The 20813-nt window shown below is 49.1% G+C and overlaps 1 protein-coding gene across 1 annotated transcript; it reads left to right on the top strand.

Moving 5' to 3' along the window:
- Nucleotides 1–5294: 5294 nt before the first annotated feature.
- On the top strand, nt 5295–19223 carry KRT77 (keratin 77). The gene is made up of 9 exons (XM_027543642.1): nt 5295–5861; nt 11379–11593; nt 12794–12854; nt 13355–13450; nt 14424–14588; nt 16044–16169; nt 16286–16506; nt 16922–16956; nt 17404–19223. Exons 1-9 carry the CDS (start codon nt 5295–5297, stop codon nt 17724–17726), a joined length of 1809 nt encoding a protein of 602 aa, XP_027399443.1. The 3' UTR covers nt 17727–19223.
- The last annotated feature ends 1590 nt before the right edge of the window (nt 19224–20813 follow it).

The raw sequence follows: 20813 nt of genomic DNA, 5'->3' as shown, positions 1-20813 counted from the left end.
AACTACCTGCAGTTTCCCATAAGTACCGTATTTCCCTCAAGAACTTGGGATTCTGGTCCTCACCCCACCACTACCTGGCACTGAGACCTTGGGTCTTTCTTGTCTCTCAATCTGATCCATCATATAATGGCATCCTCTGCCTAGACAACCCCTGTTTATGGCAGGAGCCTTTCTGTTTCTCTTAGAATTTAATCCACGTGTAACCAGCAGCCTTATTTCCCTTCAGGCCCGTGTCTGCACAGATGCTTCTTATCCCTCAGAGACAAGAGAAAGTTGCCAGCTTTACAAATGGGTGTATACATAGTCGAGACTTCCAGAATGTTGGATGGAGGAGTTAATTTGCCTGGAACAATATTATCTCTGGACCTTGGCCAAGAGAATGTATGGGGCTGCTCTGAGACCTTGTGGGGGCTTCTGGCCCAAGAACACTTCTTAGATTTTATGAGAAAGAAAGACTGATCCTTAGTTTCCAGGGCAGGGTGGCATTCTAGTCAAAAGGATGTCAGAAGTGGGGTCCTGGCTGATCTGGGGCTTCAGGAGGAGATTGAGGCCTTAGTTGTTGCCCCAAACACTCACTCCAACACAGAATCAGGAGAATACCTGGGTGTTTTCGCATGCCTAGCTCCATTTTCCATCCCTGCAGGAGGGCCTGTTGGAGACTGAAAGTCAATTTCCCCATGGATCCCATCTCTCCCAGGCTTCAGGAGCCAAGAGGCTGCCAGGAATTTCTCCTAGGCCTCTGGTTGTTTTTTGGATTGGGAGGGAGGCTATTCAAGTTCTAGTTCCAGCTATCCCAGCAACTTTCCCCTGTAGCCTTGACCAAGTCCTTTTCTTTCTTGTGTTTCATTCTCATAAAATTAAGGTGCTGGGCTGATGGTCTTGTCAACTGTCTAGGTCTGATACTCCACAGGCAGAATATTGGCCTGAGGGTGTGGGAAGCCCAGGCTAGGAATTTCAAATCCATCTAGGGGCTGTTCTTCCTGATCCCTGTCACATTATTGCCTCCCTCTGGTGCTCAGGGTCCCTAAGCCTCTGATTTCTAGATTAAAGGCCCACATACCTACACTAGGACTGTATCTTTCCCTTCCTCCCCAAGCGGGGGCTGGTATTGAAATTTTCCCTCTGCTACTTTCTCTGCCTAAGGGGCCCTGCCTCTGTCCTCACGTCCTGCCCCACTTCCTTGCTGTCCTATAATATCCCCCTCTGGACCTAGGAGATGCAGGGTGAGATGGGATGGTTTTGCAGGGGCTGCCTCAGCAAGTCACACCAGCAACTTCTCTTAAACCCTGCCTCCCACTGCTGCCTGAAGCTGTGATCTGCTAGCTGATAACTGCCCTGGGCCTCACCCTCTTGGCAGCCCTGGATTTTAGTATCTGGGAGACAGGCAGGGCCAGCTGGAGCCCTCAACTGATTTCCTACTTTCCTTTTAAGGACAGCACTGACAGCAGGTGAGAAGAGATGTGGAGAGGAGGCGGGGAACCTGTCTCTCCAAAGACCCCACCTCTTCTGCAGCACCTGTGGGTTCTGGAGTAGGGATGCTTGGGTTCAAATCTCCATTCCACCACTTTCATCTGTAAGTTCTCAGATAAGCTACTTGATCTCTCCAAGTCTCCTCTTTCCCATCTGTAAAGTGAGGGTAAGAATAAGAATACCTCCCTTATAACGTTGACTTACAGATTTCATGAGATTATCCACATTACAGAACCAGTGCAGTGCTTGGTCCATTGAAAGCCCTTGGTAAGAGGTTGACTATTAGTGCTCTGATCATTTTTCTTTTGTCCTTGGACTGAATTGAATCTCAATATTCTCAATCATCCTTCTGCTTCCTCCAGGTCAATGGTTCCCAAATTTGTCTGCCCATTTAAACCACCTGGAATTTAAAAATTCCAAAGCCTACACTATCCCCGCCCCCACCCCCCCCCGCCCCCCACAAATGAGTGAACCGGTTATTATGGGTGGACACAGGCATCAGTGGTTTTTGAAGTTCCTCAGGTGATTCCAATGTGTAGCAAGTTTAGAAACCGTTACTCTGTGCTGTCCAACCAATTGAAGGGTTTTTCTTTGCGGACAGCAATTTGTCCTAGAAACCTCATCCAGCGTCTAACAGTTTCCCCAGGTCAGTCTTCTGGACAAGCAAAATCTCTCTTGTTTAACTTTAAGCCAGTTTTCTTTTGTGCTGAGGGAGTAGAATGGTTTTCAGCCTACACCAAAGACTCAGTAATATTTGCTGAGCTCCCCTTGCCTCAGCCCTTCAAGGGAGTGACAGTAGCTCAGCAGGGGTCAGCCTGCTCTCAGGAATTAGACGAGGGTGTTGGCACTGGATGCTGGCAGCTAGTCACAGCTAGAGACCAAAGGGGTTTTCTAAAGTTTGCTTTCTTGGGGGTTCCTCTTCTATTTCATCACAATTGACCAAGTACCCATGTTCAGTATGGGAGTAAATATAACCCTGAGCTTCCTGTTTAGTTGGCAGTAGAGACACCCACGAAAGCTTTAATTATGGGCATTCTTCATAATAAGAGTTGAAAGTGAGGGATGCAAAAAGCATCGCAGCAGGTGACAAGTTGGCTCATGTGGTCTAGAGCCTTCAGGAAAGGCTATGTGGAGGTGAGCAGGCAGGGGTACCTGAACCCACTTGTATGACTCTGTGGAGTTTTCATATTTGATCTCAGTTATTTACTAGAGTCACCCTGTGAAGCTAGGGTGATTATCCTTATTTTGCAGACTAGGAAACTGAGGCTCAAGGAGCTAAGTGTCCAAGTCATGGGACCAGGAGTGGGCAGAGGCAGGCTGGATTTTGAGATGCCCAACCCAAGGATCTTCCCCACACCACTGCTGCTTCCTACCTGGGTCCCATCATCTTTTCTTCACTTATCTTGCTTTCTCTGCCTCGACCTGACTCAGAATCCTTGCCTTCAGGCCACTCTCTCACTCTGACCCAACCCGATCAGACTCCCCTTTTATTCCTCTGAGTCTACTGGTTTTCTCCTCTGTCTCTTGGGCCCAGGGGCTGAGGCTTGGCTTATCTTTCTTACCAAGAGCTCCCTGAGGGGGTTAGGATCAGGACTAGGGCTGTGCAGACCTGAGGTGCCCAGACTAAGGTGCCCATCCTGACTTGACCGGGACTGTCCTGGTTTAAGCACTAAAAGTCCAGGCCAAGAGGGGCCATTGGTCAACCTGCGAGGATCCGAGAATAGCTCCATCTGTTTGTTTAATATATTATAGTGCTGTGTGCTTTTTCACTTGCCTTATGGGATTGACTCTGTGAAGAATAGATACTCTGATTTCTCTAAGTTTCTGAGGTTCTACAGGAGGTGACTTGCCTAAGATCACAGGTCAGTGAGAGCAGAGCTGGGTGCTGCAACCACCCAGCTCTGTGGACTGTAAATTTTAAGCTCACTTTCTCTTTTACATAGAGTCTACTGGAGACTGTCCACTAAACAATTGCTGAGCAGTTAGGAAGGCATGGAGGCTGCCCACAGAGCCCCTCCCAGCCCTGGGATACCGCTCACTGGTGCTCCCCAGCACTTGTCTTGCTCTAGCTGTTGGCAGCTGGGACTTGAGTCTCAGCTTTCGCAAAAGTATTTACTTATTGCACAAAAACAAAGAAGGACATAGGAAAAAAAAATCCACCTACAATCTTTAATAAACCAATTCACTTCCTATGTTACTTTTTAAACCTGCCTTCTCAGCATTCTTAATTTTTATGGGTTCATAGCACAGATACCATTGTGTATTTCCTCATTTAATGTTGTATCATTCTGTGATGATAATTTTAGATAATTGTATCAAAATGGCAAGCCATCATTTAGTCATTTTTCTGAGTCTGGATGTTTAGGGCTTTTCCTCTTCAATACTATTTGTCATTGTTATAAGTTTTGGATGAAAGTGACCATCCATTTAGTTCCAAAGGGCAAACACACATTTTTTTATAGGCTGACACTGATGTATGTTGAATGAGCTTTGCCCACACTTCCTGTCTGGGGTAGTGCTTTCCAAAATATGGTCCACAGGTGCTTTGTTACTGGTTTGAGAGTAGATACATACAAAATATGAGAATGATCATTTAGAAACAAATTGCAAATATTTTTCCTTTTAGCAACGGAACAGTTTTGGGTGTGCTTAATCTAAAAATTAAAAAAAAATGAGGCTTGTATTTCATATACCTTAAAGAAAATCTCCTTTTGGTTTTCCAAGGTGGTTCAGTGGTAAAGAATCCACCTGTCAATGCAGAAGATGCAGGTCAATGTGGGTTTGATCCATGGGTCTGGAAGATCCCCTGGCTAAGGAAATGACAACCCATCCCAGTATTCCTGTCTGGAAAGCTCCATGGACAGAGGACCCTGGTAGGCTACTGTCCATGGAGTTGCAAACAGTCAGACAGGACTGAGCATGCGTGCATGTAAAAGAAATCTCCCTTTAAGGGTAATTCATTTTTATCCTATTTTACAAAAGCATTGGTCTACAAGAGATTGGGATGGGGAAAGAAAAATAAAGAGAGATTTGAGGGTAGTTTGTCTCTTGGTCTAGAAGACCATGTTAAGTCTTGCGAGATGCTCAATGAATCTACAACCACAGACCTTTGGTGCCACAGGACCTCATCTGTCTTGCACTTGAGGAGCCCGAGTGTATGGAGTGACACATGATGCACCCAGAAAGTGTGGGCAGCCTTGGGCAGAATCCTCTGCTTTCACTCGCACTCAATGACCACAATACCGTGTTTTTCTGTGATCAAGATTTGGGTGATGATAACAGTGGGGAGCAGAACCAGGGTGTAGGAAGATCATTACTGTTGCCCCACCAGGATAATGCTGGTGAAGTCTCCACCCTGGTCCCAGCTGTGGTTGCAAGGCAACTGGACACCCCCTAGATTTGCCCCAGATCTCCTGGACACACCTCCAAACCAACAGCTCAGTGGTGGAGTTTCTTAAGAAGATATCAAGATTTGGGGGGAAAACTGTATAGGAGTTTCCAGCTACTTGACCTGTGGAGACTATTGTGTTCTGATCTCTAAATGGCAAGAGATGAATGATAAATAATCGAGTTGGGGAAGTTTGTCTGGAGTGCGATTTCTGCAATTCATAGGTGTGAGATTTTAAACAGATGTTGCTGGCAAGGCAAACTAAACATAAATACTCCCCTCCCAGGCTTCAGAAGGTGCCCAGCCCAGCAAATGCGTGTATATATAGGGACTGAGCCAGATCTCCCGCCAAAGGAGTCATAGCTCCTTCCCTCCCTGTTCTCTGCCTCCTTTTATTCCCTTTCTCTTGTCTGCGTCTCTGGATGCTCCAGGAGCCATGAGCCACCAGTTTAGCTCCCAGTCAGCGTTCAGCTCCAGGAGCAGGCGGGTTTACAGCGCTGGTTCTTCTGCGGGCTCTGGTGGTGGGAGCCGGGCTGTGAGGTCCGTGTGTCAGGCCCGAGGGAGGTGTGGCAGTGGTGGTGGTGGGTATGGGAGCCATGCAAGGGGGTTTACCTCCAGGAGCCTGTACAATCTGGGTGGCAGTAAAAGCATCTCCATCAGCCTAGTAGGGAGAAGTGCCAGTGGTTTCTGCCAGGGTTGGGGAGCAGGAGGGGGGTTTGGAGGAGGCAGGAGCTTTGGAGGTGGTGGTTTTGGGGGTCATGGCTTTGGGGGTGGTGGCTATGGAGGAGGTGGCCTTGGGGGTGCTGGGTTTAGGGGTGGCAATTTGGGGCTTGGGGGCTTTGGTCCTTCTTGTCCCCCAGGGGGTATCCAAGAAGTGACCATTAACCAGAGTCTCTTACAACCACTTCACCTGGAGGTGGACCCTGAAATTCAGAGGGTTAAGATGCAGGAGCGGGAGCAGATCATGGTTCTGAACAACAAGTTTGCCTCCTTCATTGACAAGGTGAGTGCCCCAGGGGCAGGCAGTCTCTGGGCTCTGACCTAATGACCTTGTACCCTGCCGCCTCTCACCACGTTGTTTCTGGTGATGACAGTCACTTCCAGTGTGTGTGTCCTGGGACCTTAAGAAAGCATTGACTTCATTTAGGCCTCAATTTGACTTCTTGAGGGGTTCATCTTTATCTTTTCATTTTGGCAGGAAAGCAGATCCAAGGAATGAAAATAACAATCAGACAAAATACATGATGTGATCTCGCTCATCATTTTCACTTTCCATCCACCCATCCATCCATCCATTCATCCATCCACCCATCTATCCATTTACTCATTCATCCATATACCTCTTCACCCATCTACCCATTCACCCACCCATTCACCCATCCATCCATCCACCTGCCCACCTACATAATCATCCAGCCCACAAACATTTACTAAGCATCTACTGTATGCCAGACACTCCAGGTGTTTCAGGGTGACAAGGACACAGGTCCTGCCCTCAAGGAGCCCCAGATCTACAGGGAGGAGGATTGTGACAGTGTGTGGGAGGTGTGTTGATAGGGACATCGCTCTCTGGGCCATAGCACAAAGGAGGGTGTGATGAGCTCTGGGCTGATAAAGGTCTTGAAGGTGGAGAAAGAGCCAAGCAGGTTCTCAGGGCAGAGGAAGTTTCCAGGCAGAAGAACCAGGAGGCCTGAGAGTTTGATGCTTTTAGGAAATTTCAAATGGTTACAATTTCTGGAGAACATGGCACAAGAGAGGAAGGAGGAGGAAAGTGGAGATGGAGACACAGAGCAGGGAGAGAGAAGAAAAGTGGGCACACTGCAGCAGAACCAAGCTGATGACTCTGGTGGGGATTGCTGGGGGTGAAAGCCAATACCCTGCTATATAGGATTCTGTCTGAGTTCCTCATTTTAGCTCATCCAGGGCCAAGAATAGGCCAGATAGAGCCAAAAAAAACCCCTTCTCCCTAGTTTAAGTCTCAGGTTAGATTGGGTCGGGTCCAAACCACCAAGCAGGGGCTAGTAGAAGAGATATGGAAGAGACCTTGCACCAGCATTTCCTTTTGTCCAGAGGTGGTGGAGGCATGGAAGCCACTGGAGGCTCCCCAGAAATTTCTTTACCTTTGGGGATGTAATGGGAAACACCCTGGGATCCAGAGACCCCTGCAGGCTCAGTGACATTCCCTCAGGCCTCAGAGGAGTTCAGTGTTGAGGCCAAAGCTTGATCTATCTCTGAGTGCAGGGTAGCCATCGCCAGAGTCCACCACTGGTCTGTGTATCTGGCCTCTGATATCTAGATGAAAGCTGTCACTTTTCACTTTCATGCATTGGAGAAGGAAATGGCAACCCACTCCAGTGTTTTTGCCTGGAGAATCCCAGGGACGGGGGAGCCTGGTGGGCTGCCGTCTATAGGGTCGCACAGAGTCAGCCATGACTGAAGTGACTTAGCAGCAGCAGCAAGAGGGCTTGATGGGAACAAGGAGATGACAGATGAAGGAGACGCCACTGAAAGATCAAGCTATTTCAAAGGCAGGAAGAAGACAGGGTTGGGAATTGTTGAAATGGCCATGGGCAGCTGATCTCCTGAGACCCTGATTTGATTGTGGTTCCTGCCATTAACAGGATATCTGTTCAGGTTTATGGCATGGGGCTGAGGGCACAGGCCAAAGTTCAAGTGACTATGGTTTCCTGCCCTTCCCTAAGGGCCTGGACTGTGATGACCACGAGGAGAGTACTTATCCAGGAGGGCTCTGGCCTGGCTGGAAGAGAGAAGGCTTCTATCACAGTGGCTTCTGACCCTACCTTCTGACCTGATCTTCCTGCTTTTACCTTTAATCTTGTACAGCCTATTTCTCAGCACCACACCAGTGCCATCCTTTAAAAACATACCACATCACTCAATTTGAACCCTCTGTTGGCTTCCTGTCTCATCAGAAATAATAGCCATGATCTTATAAGGCCCTATATGATCTGGCCCTCTAACCCATAGCTGCTGCTAGTTCCTGGCTTGCATTTGTGAGACTGAGGCCACATTGCTGCTACTGGGTAGAGCCACTCTCAAGCTGCAAGGTTTAGTGAGCAGAGTGAAGGCAGGAACTTAGCTCACCAAGGTACAACTCAACACAGTGACCCTGTACACCTTCTCTGACTCTACTCCTGTTTTCCTTTTGCTCACTGGCACGCTATTACATCCCTCACCCTCCTGTACCCCACCATGGACCTGTCTCAGGGCCTTTGCACTTGCCATTCCCTCTTCTTGGAACTCCTCCCTCCAAGGAGTGGTCCAGCCAAACCCCTCATCTCCTTCAGGTCTTTGCTCACACACCGCTGCTCAGTGAGGCCTCCCTGATCTCCCTATTTGAAGGAGTACCTCATATCAGCATCACTTCCCCCATCGGTGTGTTACTTTTCTCCATGGCCCCTACAGCCATTCAACACACTGTGTAGTTCACATTTGTTTCCTTATAGTCATCTCTTCAAACAGATTATGAACTCCTGGAATGCAGGGGTTTTGTCTGTTTTATTTATAGCTGTATCTCCAGCACCCAGAATACTGTCTGGCATCTGACAGCTGCTCAATAAATATGTGTTGAATGAAAAGTTGAGTCAACCCTTCAGGTGTCAAATTTGGGCTCTCAGAGAGTGGGAATGGAGACAAAGGCTATTTTTTTTTTTTTTTTTTAGAATCAATGACAAAGGAAAGGGATCCCAGGAAAAAAGGATGAGGGACCCCGTTCTTCCCACAGACAGTGCCCTGGCTTTGTTCAGCTGAGCTTGAATCCTCTGTTCAAGGCAATGGGCAGGGTGGGTGGTTGACACCAGCAGCAATGCCAAAGTCTTAGCATCTCATTAGTCCACGGTGATTATGAAATGTCTCCTCTGTGCTGGGTGCTATGTATCTCCGGGTCTCAGCACCTGGTGTCCGCTGGAGAACACTGCCTTCTTGGGGCTCACATCCCATTGTGGGGAGGAATGTGCTAAAAAACAAAAGACTGAAGTCACGATAGATGCCACAGGGGAAAAGAACAGGGGGTTATGAAGGGGAGACCCCAGGGGGTGCCACCCTAGTTGAGATCTAAAGGGAGACTAGGACTTCACCAGGCAAAGGGTTGGGGAGACCGAGGCTGCTGGAGGCACTGGGAGGTGATTGGAGTGTCATTTGCAGGGGGAGAGGGCCACAGGAGGTTGCGTGGGGTGTGCTTTATCCAGGAAGAAGCTTAACTCTGCATGATGCTAAGTTTGATCTGGGTTGCCTGGGCTTCTCCTGAGTACTGCTGCTGGGACACAGCCCAGCAGTGTTTAGGGGCCCCTGGGGAAAGATCATGATGGCTTTCAGTGATTTTTATAGTGGTTAAATCTCATGAAAATTGCCTGGCACTCCCTGAAGTCAGCTTCTGACTCTGCAGTTTGGGTGACCAATGAAAGCCATAGTTTCTTCGCCTGGGGTGGGGGCTTGGCTAACCCCTTAGCACTCAGAATTGTCCCCCTGCCCCCTCAATGTTTGACATAGAGCTTCCCTGTGGGACCATAAGATCCTCTCCTCTGGTCCCCACAACGCAGAGTACCGGGCTGCGAATGAGCACCCAGTCTCTCCCCTCCCTGGGATCGCCACCAGAGTGACGACTGGCCAGTGGCAGGGATTTCTCATGGGGATGTCACCAACCGGGTGGACAAGCTGTGAGGGTGGCTGCTTTATCTCTTGCTTTGATAAAGCTAACAAAAACAAGCCATGGGAAAGAGTATTCTCTGGGCACATTCCAGCCTAGAGTCAGAGCCAAAGGAAGTTAACAAGGGCTGGCTGCTCAGATGGACAGTCTCAGGGCTGGGAATTCTGTCCGCCCTCAACTCCTTAAGCATTGTGGAGAACTATCTTCATGGTTCTCTTCTGACAACACAAAAGAGTGTGTTAGCCTCCTCTCCCACCACTCCCCACATCTCCTGGGCGGCTCCTGGAGGGCATGTGTGTGTGTTTGTGTGTATGTTGGTGGGTATGTGTGGGTGGGTATGTGTTTGTGTGTGTGTGTGTACACACACCTGAGCAAAGCATGGAGAAATCCACTGTCCTCACTTAAGGCACGGGAGGGGAGGCTCCCCCTGCAGGCAGCCGGTGGAGGTAGGACGAAAATGGATCATCATGGGAAGGACAGTCCAGGACTGGATCTGCACAGCCAGCCGGATTTCTGGAGCCTGTACTTACCTTCATGTGCGCAGCTTTGGGGGAAGAAGCAATGAGAACACAGGGTGAGGTCTGCTCTCCATCGTCTTGCTAATGAAGGAAACTGCAACATGGGGATTTCCCAAATGCTAGTTCGATCCCTGGGTTTGGAAATACTTATAAAAGCATTTATTGAACAGTAATGAGTTTAGATACGGCTCAGATGGTAAAAAATCTGCCTGCAATGCAGGAGACCCGGGTTCGATCCCTGGGTTGGGAAGATGCCTTGGAGGAGAAAATGGCAACCCGCTCCAGGATTCTTGCCTGGAAAATTCCATGGACAGAGGAGCCTGGCGAGCTATAGTCCATGGGGTCACAAAGAGTTGGACACAGCTGAGTGTGCACACACAACTTGCACACAGGCAACATCAAAGTCCTTACTTTGGGGCACCAGAACGAATCACATAACTTAAAAAATGTACCTACTTTAAAAATTCTGTCCAAAATTCTTTTCCCTCTTCGGTTATTACAGAGTATTGAGCAGAGTGCCCTGTACTATACAGTAAGTCCTTGTTGGTACTATTTAAAATATAGTAGCGTGTAGATGTCAATCCCAAACTCCTAATTCAAGAATTTGAAAAGGAAAAGATACATGTATATGTGTAACTAAATCACTTTGCTGCACGCCTGAAACTGACACAACATTGTCAATCAACTGCACGTCAGTATAAAAACATGGCTAAAATTTCATGTTTTTTAAAAAATTCTGTCTGAGTTATGAGAACATTTAAGTGCGGTGACCTTCCTGAAAAACACACTGGGCAGCAATAGAGGTGGTGGGCCGCAGGATGGGGGCACCTGGGCTAGTGTGTTCAGGAATCAGTTTAATATTCGAAGCCAAAATTATTCCTCCCCTCTTCTTATTTTCTCTTCTTCTCAATCACATGAAGTGTTTCAGCCACAGAGAGACACGAGCCGTGGGTGTGCTGGTGTTTCAGATGCTCTGGGTCACCATTTCCTGAGGTTGGCATGGGGAGCTGAGGGTGGGGATGGACAACTCTACCATGTGAGCTGATAGAACCAAAGGGAACAGGGTACCACTCGGATGGAGGGGACTTGCCTTCAACAGCAGAGTTCGATTAGTGTAATTTTTCAGCAGGTTGATCTTACAGTCATTGGTCAACCATCAGAAACCATATTGTATTCATGCATCCTGGTCCTAGAAAAAGAGAGCCCTCTGACCCCCGGAGGGGCGTCCTGATTCTCTGAGGTCTGGATATGCTATGGGGCTGCACCTGCTTCTACCCGTGGGAGTGCTTCTTGGACCCACGGCTTGGGGGTGAACTTGGAGGTTTTCTGTTCTTAGGTGCGATTTCTGGAGCAGCAGAATCAGGTGCTCCAGACAAAATGGGAGCTACTGCAGCAGGTAAACACGTCGACTCAGACCAACAACCTGGAGCCCATCTTTGAAAGCTACATCAGCAAGCTGCAGAGGCAGGTGGATTGTCTCAGAGCGGAGCAGATGCGCCAGAGCTCGGAGATCAGGAGCATGCAGGATGTTGTGGATGACTACAAGAGCAAGTGAGGCTCCAGGAGCAGCAAAGGGGTGGGGAGGAACAAGGCAGGGCACTGGCTTATGGGGCAAGGCTTACTGTGAATGGGTGAGGGCTGGTGGGGCCCTGGACATCAGGTGCAGCCAGGCAGGCTCTGCACCACTGCACAACTGCCTGGGCACCATTTTGTACACAGTAGCCCAGGAGTGATGGTATTGCCAGTCAGCTCTCAATTGTATTGGGTGGGAAGGGGAAGCAGAGGATCTTCATGGATGCTGGAGTCACATAAGCCTGGGTTCCAGGGTGGGCTTAGCCACTTTCTGACTGCCTGCAAGGTCAGCTTTCTAAGCCTTTGGTTTTCACATTAGTAAAGTAGGGATAGTGAGTACCCTCCTTGTTGAACTGTTGTGAGGGGGAGATCTGTGGCCTTCAAATTTGAGTGTGCATCAGCTTGTTGAAATCAGATTGGTCTGGGATGGGCGCAGAGGGCTTTTATTTCTAATATGCTTCCAAGTGATGCCGATGCTGGTGGACTGGGAGCCACATATGGGGAACCACTGGTTTAGATAAAATATTCTTAATAGTTCTTAGAATGTTTTTGCACATATGAAACACTCAGTAAGCACTAGCTATTATTAGTAATAATGGTAGGAGTGACATGACTTACTTAATTCTAGGTCAGCTGCTCCTGTCCCATACAGGCAACTGAGCAGCCTCCCCCCGGTCCCACGCCCCCTTGCTGGGAGTGTAGGGTGCTTCTCTTAACATCATCTTGACGTGCTCACTGTGTTGAGCAGTCACATGTGTGTGAGTCAACAGGGGGAAATGAAACGCACACTGAAGGTGACGGGGGCAGAACGGCATGTGAATTTTTTTTCTCTTTTAAAAAATTTAGTCAAAGTGGTTGTTATTTAGGTTATCATTTAAAAAAATGATCGAACTAGACAAATGTACAAAGGTAAGATATTAAAATAAAAAGGACATTTTGGGGATGTTCTATGTGGCTCTGGATTTTCCACATTGTGGGGTTGTGCCCTCTGTTGACCTGGAGAGCCAGGAGGTGGCTCCAGCTGCTTGTCAGCGAGAGTGGCAGGCCCTGGCAGGGGACAGCCGGAGTCCAGGACCATAAAAGTTTGGGCAATTCCGAGCCTCCCACTGCACAGAAAAATCTCAAGGAACCAAGGTCAGCCCTTGCAGCCTGTCTGTGTTTCTGACCTCCCCTCAACAGGTATGAGGAAGAAATCAACCGGAGGACTAGCAGCGAGAATGACTTTGTTGTCCTGAAGAAGGTGAGGGATGGGGGTGTCCAGAGGGGGACTGTGGGTTCAGGAGGCTGAGAAGAGGCAGGGACTCCTTTGGGATGCAGTAGAACTGAGGGGTGGACAGGTGAGCTTGGGGCCAGCTTGTCAAGGGTGTTTCCCAAATGCTGGGGCCCTGACCCTGAAACAGTAAGTCTCAAAATTGTGTTGCTAATGTGAATCTTGAAAAGTTTTTGAGTTTTTAATCTCTCCAGAGTCCTGAAAGTGGAATTAAATTAATGGGCAGCATGTGAGTGTGTTGTGTGGGGGCCTTAGGACCTGGGGTGTTTCGCATGACTGTCCAGGATGAGGAGCTGATGAACACTTCCTTCTGGCCTGGAAAGCCCAGGTTTGCCGGCTCCTTATTTGAGTGAGGAGAGGAAATTTGCAGGCAAGGAAATAAACCCAGAGAGGCTTTGCCATTTGCCCAAGGCTGCCCAGACAGCTGGTGGCAGGGCAACTGAGTCAGACTGTCTTCGCTTGCTGTTCAGGATGTGGATTCTGCTTATCTGAGCAAAGCGGAACTGCAGTCCAAGGCAGACACTCTGCTTGAGGAGGTTGATTTCATGAAATATTTATTTCAATCGGTGAGTGAATATCTCAAATATTTTCTATGAGATGATGAGCTCAGTCCTCATAAGAAACCCTTCTCTTTTCTACATCTGTCAGGCGGTGTGGGATATAAGAGGAGGAGGTCTGACACTCAACCTTACCCCCAGGGGTGCCTCTCCCCAGTCACCTCAAGTCTGTGGACCTGGAGTCAGAATCGTTTCAACCCCCAAAGCTCAGGGTTCTGGGTGGGGCCCTGGAGATGGGAGGTGGGAGATAGTGAGACAGTCTTTGCTTTTGTCTGGAAAGGAAGGTTAATGCCCAGGACATATGGGGTAAAACCAACCAGACAGCTTCATCAGCACTGGGGAGTAGATGGGGCCATCAGGGAACTCTGTGGGAGAGGGCAGTGTGGGTCTTAAAGGGAACACAGATGAAGACTGGAGAGGTGGGGATAACACACTCCTCCCAACCCTGGTCTAACTTGGAGACACCTTCTCAGGACTGGATGCTGTCCTGGGAGCTGTACTGGTTCTTGGGTATCTCCAGTCTATAGATGAGAGAACAGGGGTACTGAGAGACTGAGTTCATTGCTCAGTTACCCAGCTGGTTAACAGTGGAGCCCAGATGCTAAAATTAGTCTGAACGTCTACACACATGGAGTCCTTTCTGCTGCCTCTGGGAGCTCACGTGATCTCAAGGAACAAGCCTGCCTGGCTGGGGGTCCAGCTCAAGATGGCAGCCAAGCCAGAGTAAGGAGGGATGGAGGGTCCAGGAAAGGCATGATGGGCAGCTCTGAGTTCAGGCTCCCTTCTTCTCTGAGCCTAGATCCGGATGCCTGTACCTTTAGTGAAGGTCCCTCTGGGCACACAACAGTGATTCTAAGAGCTTTTCCCAGAGAGCTTTTCTCTCTCAAGGCTTCCCCAGACAGCCTTGGTTGGGGGGCATAGAGGGAAACTGAGGTCCCAGGAGGGGAGTGGAAGAAGTCAGCCTGTGTTCCATGCCTTGCAGGAACTGTCTCAGATGCAGACCAACATCACCGACACCAACGTCATCCTGTCCATGGACAATAACCGCTCCCTGGATCTGGACAGCATCATTGATGCCGTGAGGATCCAGTACGAGGAGATTGCACAAAGGAGCAAGGACGAGGCTGAGGCCTTGTACCAGACCAAGGTGAGCATCACCATCCCCAGCCCAGGCCTGGTGCCCTAAACTGAGCATGCCTCCCAGAACTTGTATTGTCTTTTTCTTATTTCTAAAGTAAAACATGTTTGCTATAGACAATTTCAAGATTACAGCTAAAGATTACTCATATCCCACTACCACTATGAATATGTCAGCATATTTTCCGCTTGTTCTTTGTAGCTAACCTTTATTGAAAACTCACACATATCAGGCACTGCACTAAGTGCTTTTATACATAGAATTTCATTTACTCCTTACAACAACGCTATGAGGTAAAGATTCATTGATTGTTTTACCAATAATAGAGTATGAGGTTACCAGTTTCCCTTGGCTCTTATGGTTGGGAAGTAGCAGAGGCAGAATTTAATTAAATTCAGGTGCACCATCTACACGTCCATGCGCTCAGCCACCATGATGTTTTCTTATTTTTTCATAATGATATCTTTAAAATATCTTTTTATATTTTTCTCTTTCATTTATTACTTGCGAATACCTTTCTCTGACACTAAATATTTGACATCATTTTTAAGAGCAGGGTGGTATTTCATGGTAAGAATATGTCTCCAGTTTTCAGATAAACATCTTTGTAGCTAAGTTTTGGGGGACATCCTTGGTGACTTGTTTAACATAAATGGACTCAGAACTTTCTGGAGGGCGAACACAGCAGTTAAGAGTCAAAGGCCAGTCACTCAGTTCTGAACACCTGGCGCCTGAGATCTGCTTTGTGGGTTACCTGTGACCATCTCCAATCGTGGCTGGCCTCTATCCCACTGTCCTGCAGGCAGGTGTTCTGAGTGCCATGGGGTCTGGCAGTAGACTGGGGAGATAGTCAGCAGTGAGGACTTCAGAATGCAGAGATGCACTGGAGCCCACGCTCCCCCTTGTTTTCTTCAGAGGCACCCCGCTCTGCTTCCTCTGTAACAGGCATTGAGAGCCTGGTTTTGTCATGGCCTGCAGGTGGAGGTCCTCTTGATGGGACCATAGATACAGGAATGGAGATAGAGAGGAAAATGCTGAGGGCCTCTGAAGAAGTAAGGTCCTGAGTGTTAGAGAAATCATTCTGGAAAAAGGGGAGGAAGGAATATGATGGGATGGGAAAAGTGACAGGGACCCAGTGTGGGCAAAGTTTAGATGTGGGAAAAAGGAGGTAAAAGGGGGCATCAAGAAGCAGGTTGGTCTTGCTTGGTCCTGATTCTGAATCTCTGTCTCGAGATATAGGCATCTGTGTGTGTGTGTGCATATCTGTGTATGTGCTGTCAGATGAGGGAGGTTGGTACAAGTGTGAGTGTGTGTATGGGGGATCACAGCTCTAGGGAGGCTTACTCTGGGACCTTCCCTAGGGGAGAGCAGCCTTGGGCAGGGTCTGGGAAGGCAGACTCACTCCTTCCTGGAGGAGTGTGTGATGAGCAGCAGGCTGACCATGATGCTGCCCTTGACCCTCAGTTCCAGGAGCTCCAGATCACAGCGGGAAGACATGGAGACGAGCTGAAGACCAGCAGGATGGAGATCTCCGAACTCAACCTCACCATCCAGAGGCTGCAGGCAGAGATTGGCAACGTCAAGAAGCAGGTGAGATATATGCTCAGGGCAGCTGATCAGAGCTTCTACCTCCCATGACACCCTGCCTCATGAAGCTCTGGAAACTCATGCCCCACATGGTTCTTCTCCTTGACTCTCCCGAGTAGATCGAGCACATGCACACCATCATTTCTGATGCAGAGGAGAGGGGACAACAGGCCCTCCAGGATGCACAGCAGAAGCTGCAGGACCTGGAGGCCGCCCTGCAGCAGTCCAAGGAAGAGCTGGCCCGCCTGCTGCGTGACTACCAGGCGCTGGTGGGAGCTAAGCTGTCCCTGGACGTGGAGATTGCCACCTACCGCAAGCTGCTGGAGGGCGAGGAGAGCAGGTGGGCCGTGTCTCCGGACCAGAGCACAGGCAGGCTGCAGCCCTGGAGTAGTGGGATTATTTAGAGAGTCCCAATTTATACAATCCCAGCTTTCCTGGGAAGACTGGTAGCTCAGGGTGAGCAGAAACGTTCAAGTCAGAAGCAGAGGACATGTGAGTAGGCAGCACCATTGTCATCGCTGTCTTATTTCCCAGTGCAATGTCCCTAATACCACAGCTTAAGCCACTGCAGCCAGGTGGTGACCCCCAATGCTAAAAGGCTTCACGAAAATGCTTCAAATTCCCTCTGCCTGCACTGGCTCCCTGACCTCTCTGCTCCCAACACACCTCCCCTGCTCCCGATGTCTCCTGGCTGATGATTGCTTTCCTTCAGGCTTTGTGGATAGTGCTGACTGTGTGCACCTTGGTTTTTACAGGATGTCAGGGGAGCTGCAGAGCCAAGTGAGCATCTGTAAGTAGCAGAGCCCAGGAGTGGGGCTGGTTGGGGCTGGGGGAGGGAGGGCCCATGAGAAGACTGGCCAGCAGAAATCTGGCAGTGGGCATTTTTGTGTCCAGTTCTACACAACGAAAAGCAAAGTAAGCAAGGACAACTGCACAGCCCAGAGAAATAGGTTGAAATAATACACGACCTTAGTTTTCCTTTATTTTGATTTTTATGATGCCTAATAATTAGTAGCGGCTTAGAATTCTTCCGGGTGTAGCAAAAATGAAAATGCCCCCTGACATTCCTTTGTATTAGGAAGAATACTTCTGAAATGGGGAGACTTTGATCCATGCTTTTGGCAAGTCAGATGCGGCCAGTGATGAAGGATGTAGGGGGCTGCTTCGAGGGTAGGTGCAGGAGGGTCCGCCCTGCCCAGTCCTCTGACCCCCTTGTGGGCTGTCCTTGCCCCCACAGCTGTGCAGAGCAGCCAGCTGACCATCGGCGGAGGTGCCCGGGGCTCTGGAGGTTACAGCGGTGGCGGAGGTTACGGAGGCGGCGAAGGTTACGCAGGCGGCAGCAGCAGTGGAGGCTACGGCGGCGGCGGCTCGCGCGGGGGCTCGGGCGGCTACGGAGGGGGCTCTGGAGGGGCCAGTGGAGGCGGTTATGGTAGCGGCGGTGGGAGCTACGGAGGGAGTAGCAAAAGTAGCAGCAAGTACGGGGGCGGAAGCGGCGACGCCTCCCGAATGCAGATAATCCAAACGTCTACCAGCACCTCCCACAGGCGAATACTGGAGTAGAGTGCCAGGCTTCTGGGACGTCAGGCTTCTGCAACGCCTCGCGGCTCACAAGCACCACCTCCTGCCCCCACCCGCCACACCAATCCTGACCCCCATCCCTTTACCTTTTCCCGATGGGTCTCAGCAGTTTTGCCGATAAATTCCACTCTAGACAGGGAATCAGGTAGATAATCCCAAACGGCAGATCTCTATTTGGAGGGCATTGACCTGTAGTCCAAACACAGCCAGGCACATTCTCAAGTGAGATGCCTCAGCTGGCCCAGCTTGGGGACACTTGCGGATAATGGAGAGTTGATGTCAAGTATACCAGGTTTCTCACTCCAGGCTCCCCTTCTTGCACATGGGCTTCTCTGTGAATAAGAATCCATTCCTTAGGGCTGGGGTTCCCAGCCTCCAGGATCTAATATTAACCTGATGACCTGAAGTAGAGCTGATATAATAATAATAGAAATAAGATACACAATAAATGTAATGCAATTGAATCATCCAGAAACCATCTCCCCCCACCCTCTGGTCCAGGGACAAATTGTCTTCCACAAAACCAATTCCTGGTGTCAAAAAGGTTGGGGAACGCTGCCTTAGGGGACTTGAAAATGAGGTCTTTGAGTGAGTAGCTGAGGATGAGGCAGGCCAGCTTGGTAAGGAGAACTTCTGTGCCAGGGGTCGATTCCTGCCTCTTGATCTGTAGCCCCATCCATTGCTATTGCTGGAGAGTGTGGATTTACACATCAGACACCTGTAAGTCCTGTCTGGTCCTGATTCTGAATCTCTGTGTCAGGAAACATTATCCCTTGGGTTAACAGCCCAAGACGGGGTGTCCAGAGAGCAGAAATGTTTGTCCACAGGGAGGACTGTAACTAGCAGTGAGTGAAGGAGTTGATGGACAGCAGTCTGGTTCTATTCTGTCCTGACTTCCTTTGGAAGCTCCATTCTTTGGAAGTGTGGCCCTTCCTGAACTCTGCTTCATAATGACTCTCTGGAGAATTGCCCAGCAGGCTGGGCACGTGCAGCCCAGCACTGATCTGTCCAGGTGCCCAAGCCCTGAGGAGTTTGAGAATCACACTTGGGTCTTGGGAAGGTTCAACCCTGAACTAGTCTGCAAGCTGCCCGCTGTTTGCAAGGTACAGCTTCATGCTCTTCCCAGACTGCAAAGTCCCTCCTGACTCTTGTTCTCTGTGATTCTCTCTTTGTGAGACTCTGACTGTTTATTTTGGGTCTCACATAAGATACTTGAGAAATGCTGGAGGGGACAGGATAGGGCAAGTATGACCAACTAATGGGGCCTTGTGGGCCTTGAGAGAGGGCCGGCTTTGCTGCTTAGATCTGGATTTACCTCCGCTTGTTCGCTGAGTCCTAATATGATGTCCATGTCAATGACACTCCTGAGGCATCTGCTGGATTCAGTGTGGGTTCCCTAGGAAGTACTGTGACCTCATCATCTCCTGGTTGAAGGTTGTACCTTGAAGGGGTTGACATTTCTGGTGTTTCTACAATAAATTTTCTGTGCTCTCCAAACTGCTGTTTGATCACACGAGTTTACTCTTTTTTTACTTTCTGCAGGCTTCTGAAATTATTCATAATTGAAAAGTTTACAGCTTTTATTAGTTTTTTATTGCATGAGTAATAGTTGACCCTCAAAAACCTTGCACACATCATCATAAAATTAAACCTTAAAGTGGATGATCTTTGAAAAGTCAGTTACATGTTTGTTCAGGAGGAATTTGTTCTGCTCCCATCGTGTGGCAGGCAGTGGCCTATGCACTGGGGATGTGATGTTGAATGAACACATTTCGGAATCTGAAGGCACTCACAACACAAACGGGGAGGGTACAGTGGGAGATGAAATCGGAGTGTGGGCCCCTATGGACCCTTGGCCTGAGGGTGGAAGCAAGGCCATATTGAGGACAGAGGCAGACCCACTGAGCAGGAGCAGTGGGGGCCGCAAGAAGTGCACATGCTGGGGAAGGGAAGTTCGGTCCCAACAGGCTCTTGAAGGAAAGTAGAACAAATGGGGAAACAGAGTCAGAGCAGCTGTGGACATGGAGTCAGGGAGGGGCCCTCCAGACAGGGGAATGATCTGCTCAGAGTCTTGAAGATCAGAAAGTGTGAAAGTGTGTGTGAGTGACAGGGGACAGCCAGGTAGGAGAAACTGAACTGGAGAGAGAAGAAGCTGAGGCCATTAACTCAGCAGAGTTTATGGTCAGGGGTGTCTTTAACTGATGTCCTCCAGGGAGGCAGAGATGCAGAAATTCAAGGGTGGAGCAGGTTAAGCCATCACCTTATCCTCTGTGGTATTTCTGAGTCTGTGTAAAGGAGTCACGTAAAAGATGTGACCTGCTTTCTCATTCTCTGAAGGAATACAGATGGAATTTGGATATGGGATTCATTCAAATAGAACTGCAACTCCTTTTGATGAGACATCGTGTTCCCATGTGTAGGCCTACATTGTCTTGGAGGAGTTTCTCCCCATCTCACCTGTCTTGGAAGCAGGCCTGTGGGGCAAGAACTGGGAAAGGGAAATGGGGCAAGAACTGGGAAAGGGAAATGGGAGGGGCTGCCCAAGGGGAGGGATAAAGGGAGCAGACAAATACAATTTCTACACTTAAAAGTCAAAAGAGCACAAAGACCAGGATGGGAAGACATGGACAAACAGCAGTGAGTAGAAACATGCTTGAAAGTATTCAGCTGAGACTGCACACGAGAGAGTAAGGTGCACAGGCTTCGAGGCCAGGCATGGGAACCAGCAAGAGTGTGATGTGTAGAGCCTCCTTTTTCATCTGTAGAAAGAGCCTAGAAGAGACGACCAAGATGGACAGGTGGGAATGCAGCGATTTGGCTCAATATTAGAAGTATCTTTTAATTAATCCTGACATGAGAGAGGCCACGTGGATTTAGCACATTGTAAGCAGAGGTTGGCTAACTATTTGGCAAGAGGTTGAGGGAGGGAGTGAAGGATGGGTGGGGTTGTGTGCATAGCAGCATTGCATGTCTTTGTTGCCCTAAGAGTTTGTGCAATGAAGCCTGAGAAAAAAGGAATTCTACTCTCTATTTTATAGTTGGGAAACTTGAGGTCAGATGCCAAGGAAG

The sequence above is a fragment of the Bos indicus x Bos taurus genome, chromosome 5 (assembly GCF_003369695.1).
Source record: "Bos indicus x Bos taurus breed Angus x Brahman F1 hybrid chromosome 5, Bos_hybrid_MaternalHap_v2.0, whole genome shotgun sequence".
NCBI lineage: Eukaryota > Metazoa > Chordata > Mammalia > Artiodactyla > Bovidae > Bos > Bos indicus x Bos taurus.
The sequence above is the reverse complement of the archived record's forward strand: the minus strand, read 5'-3'. Positions and strand labels throughout refer to the sequence as shown.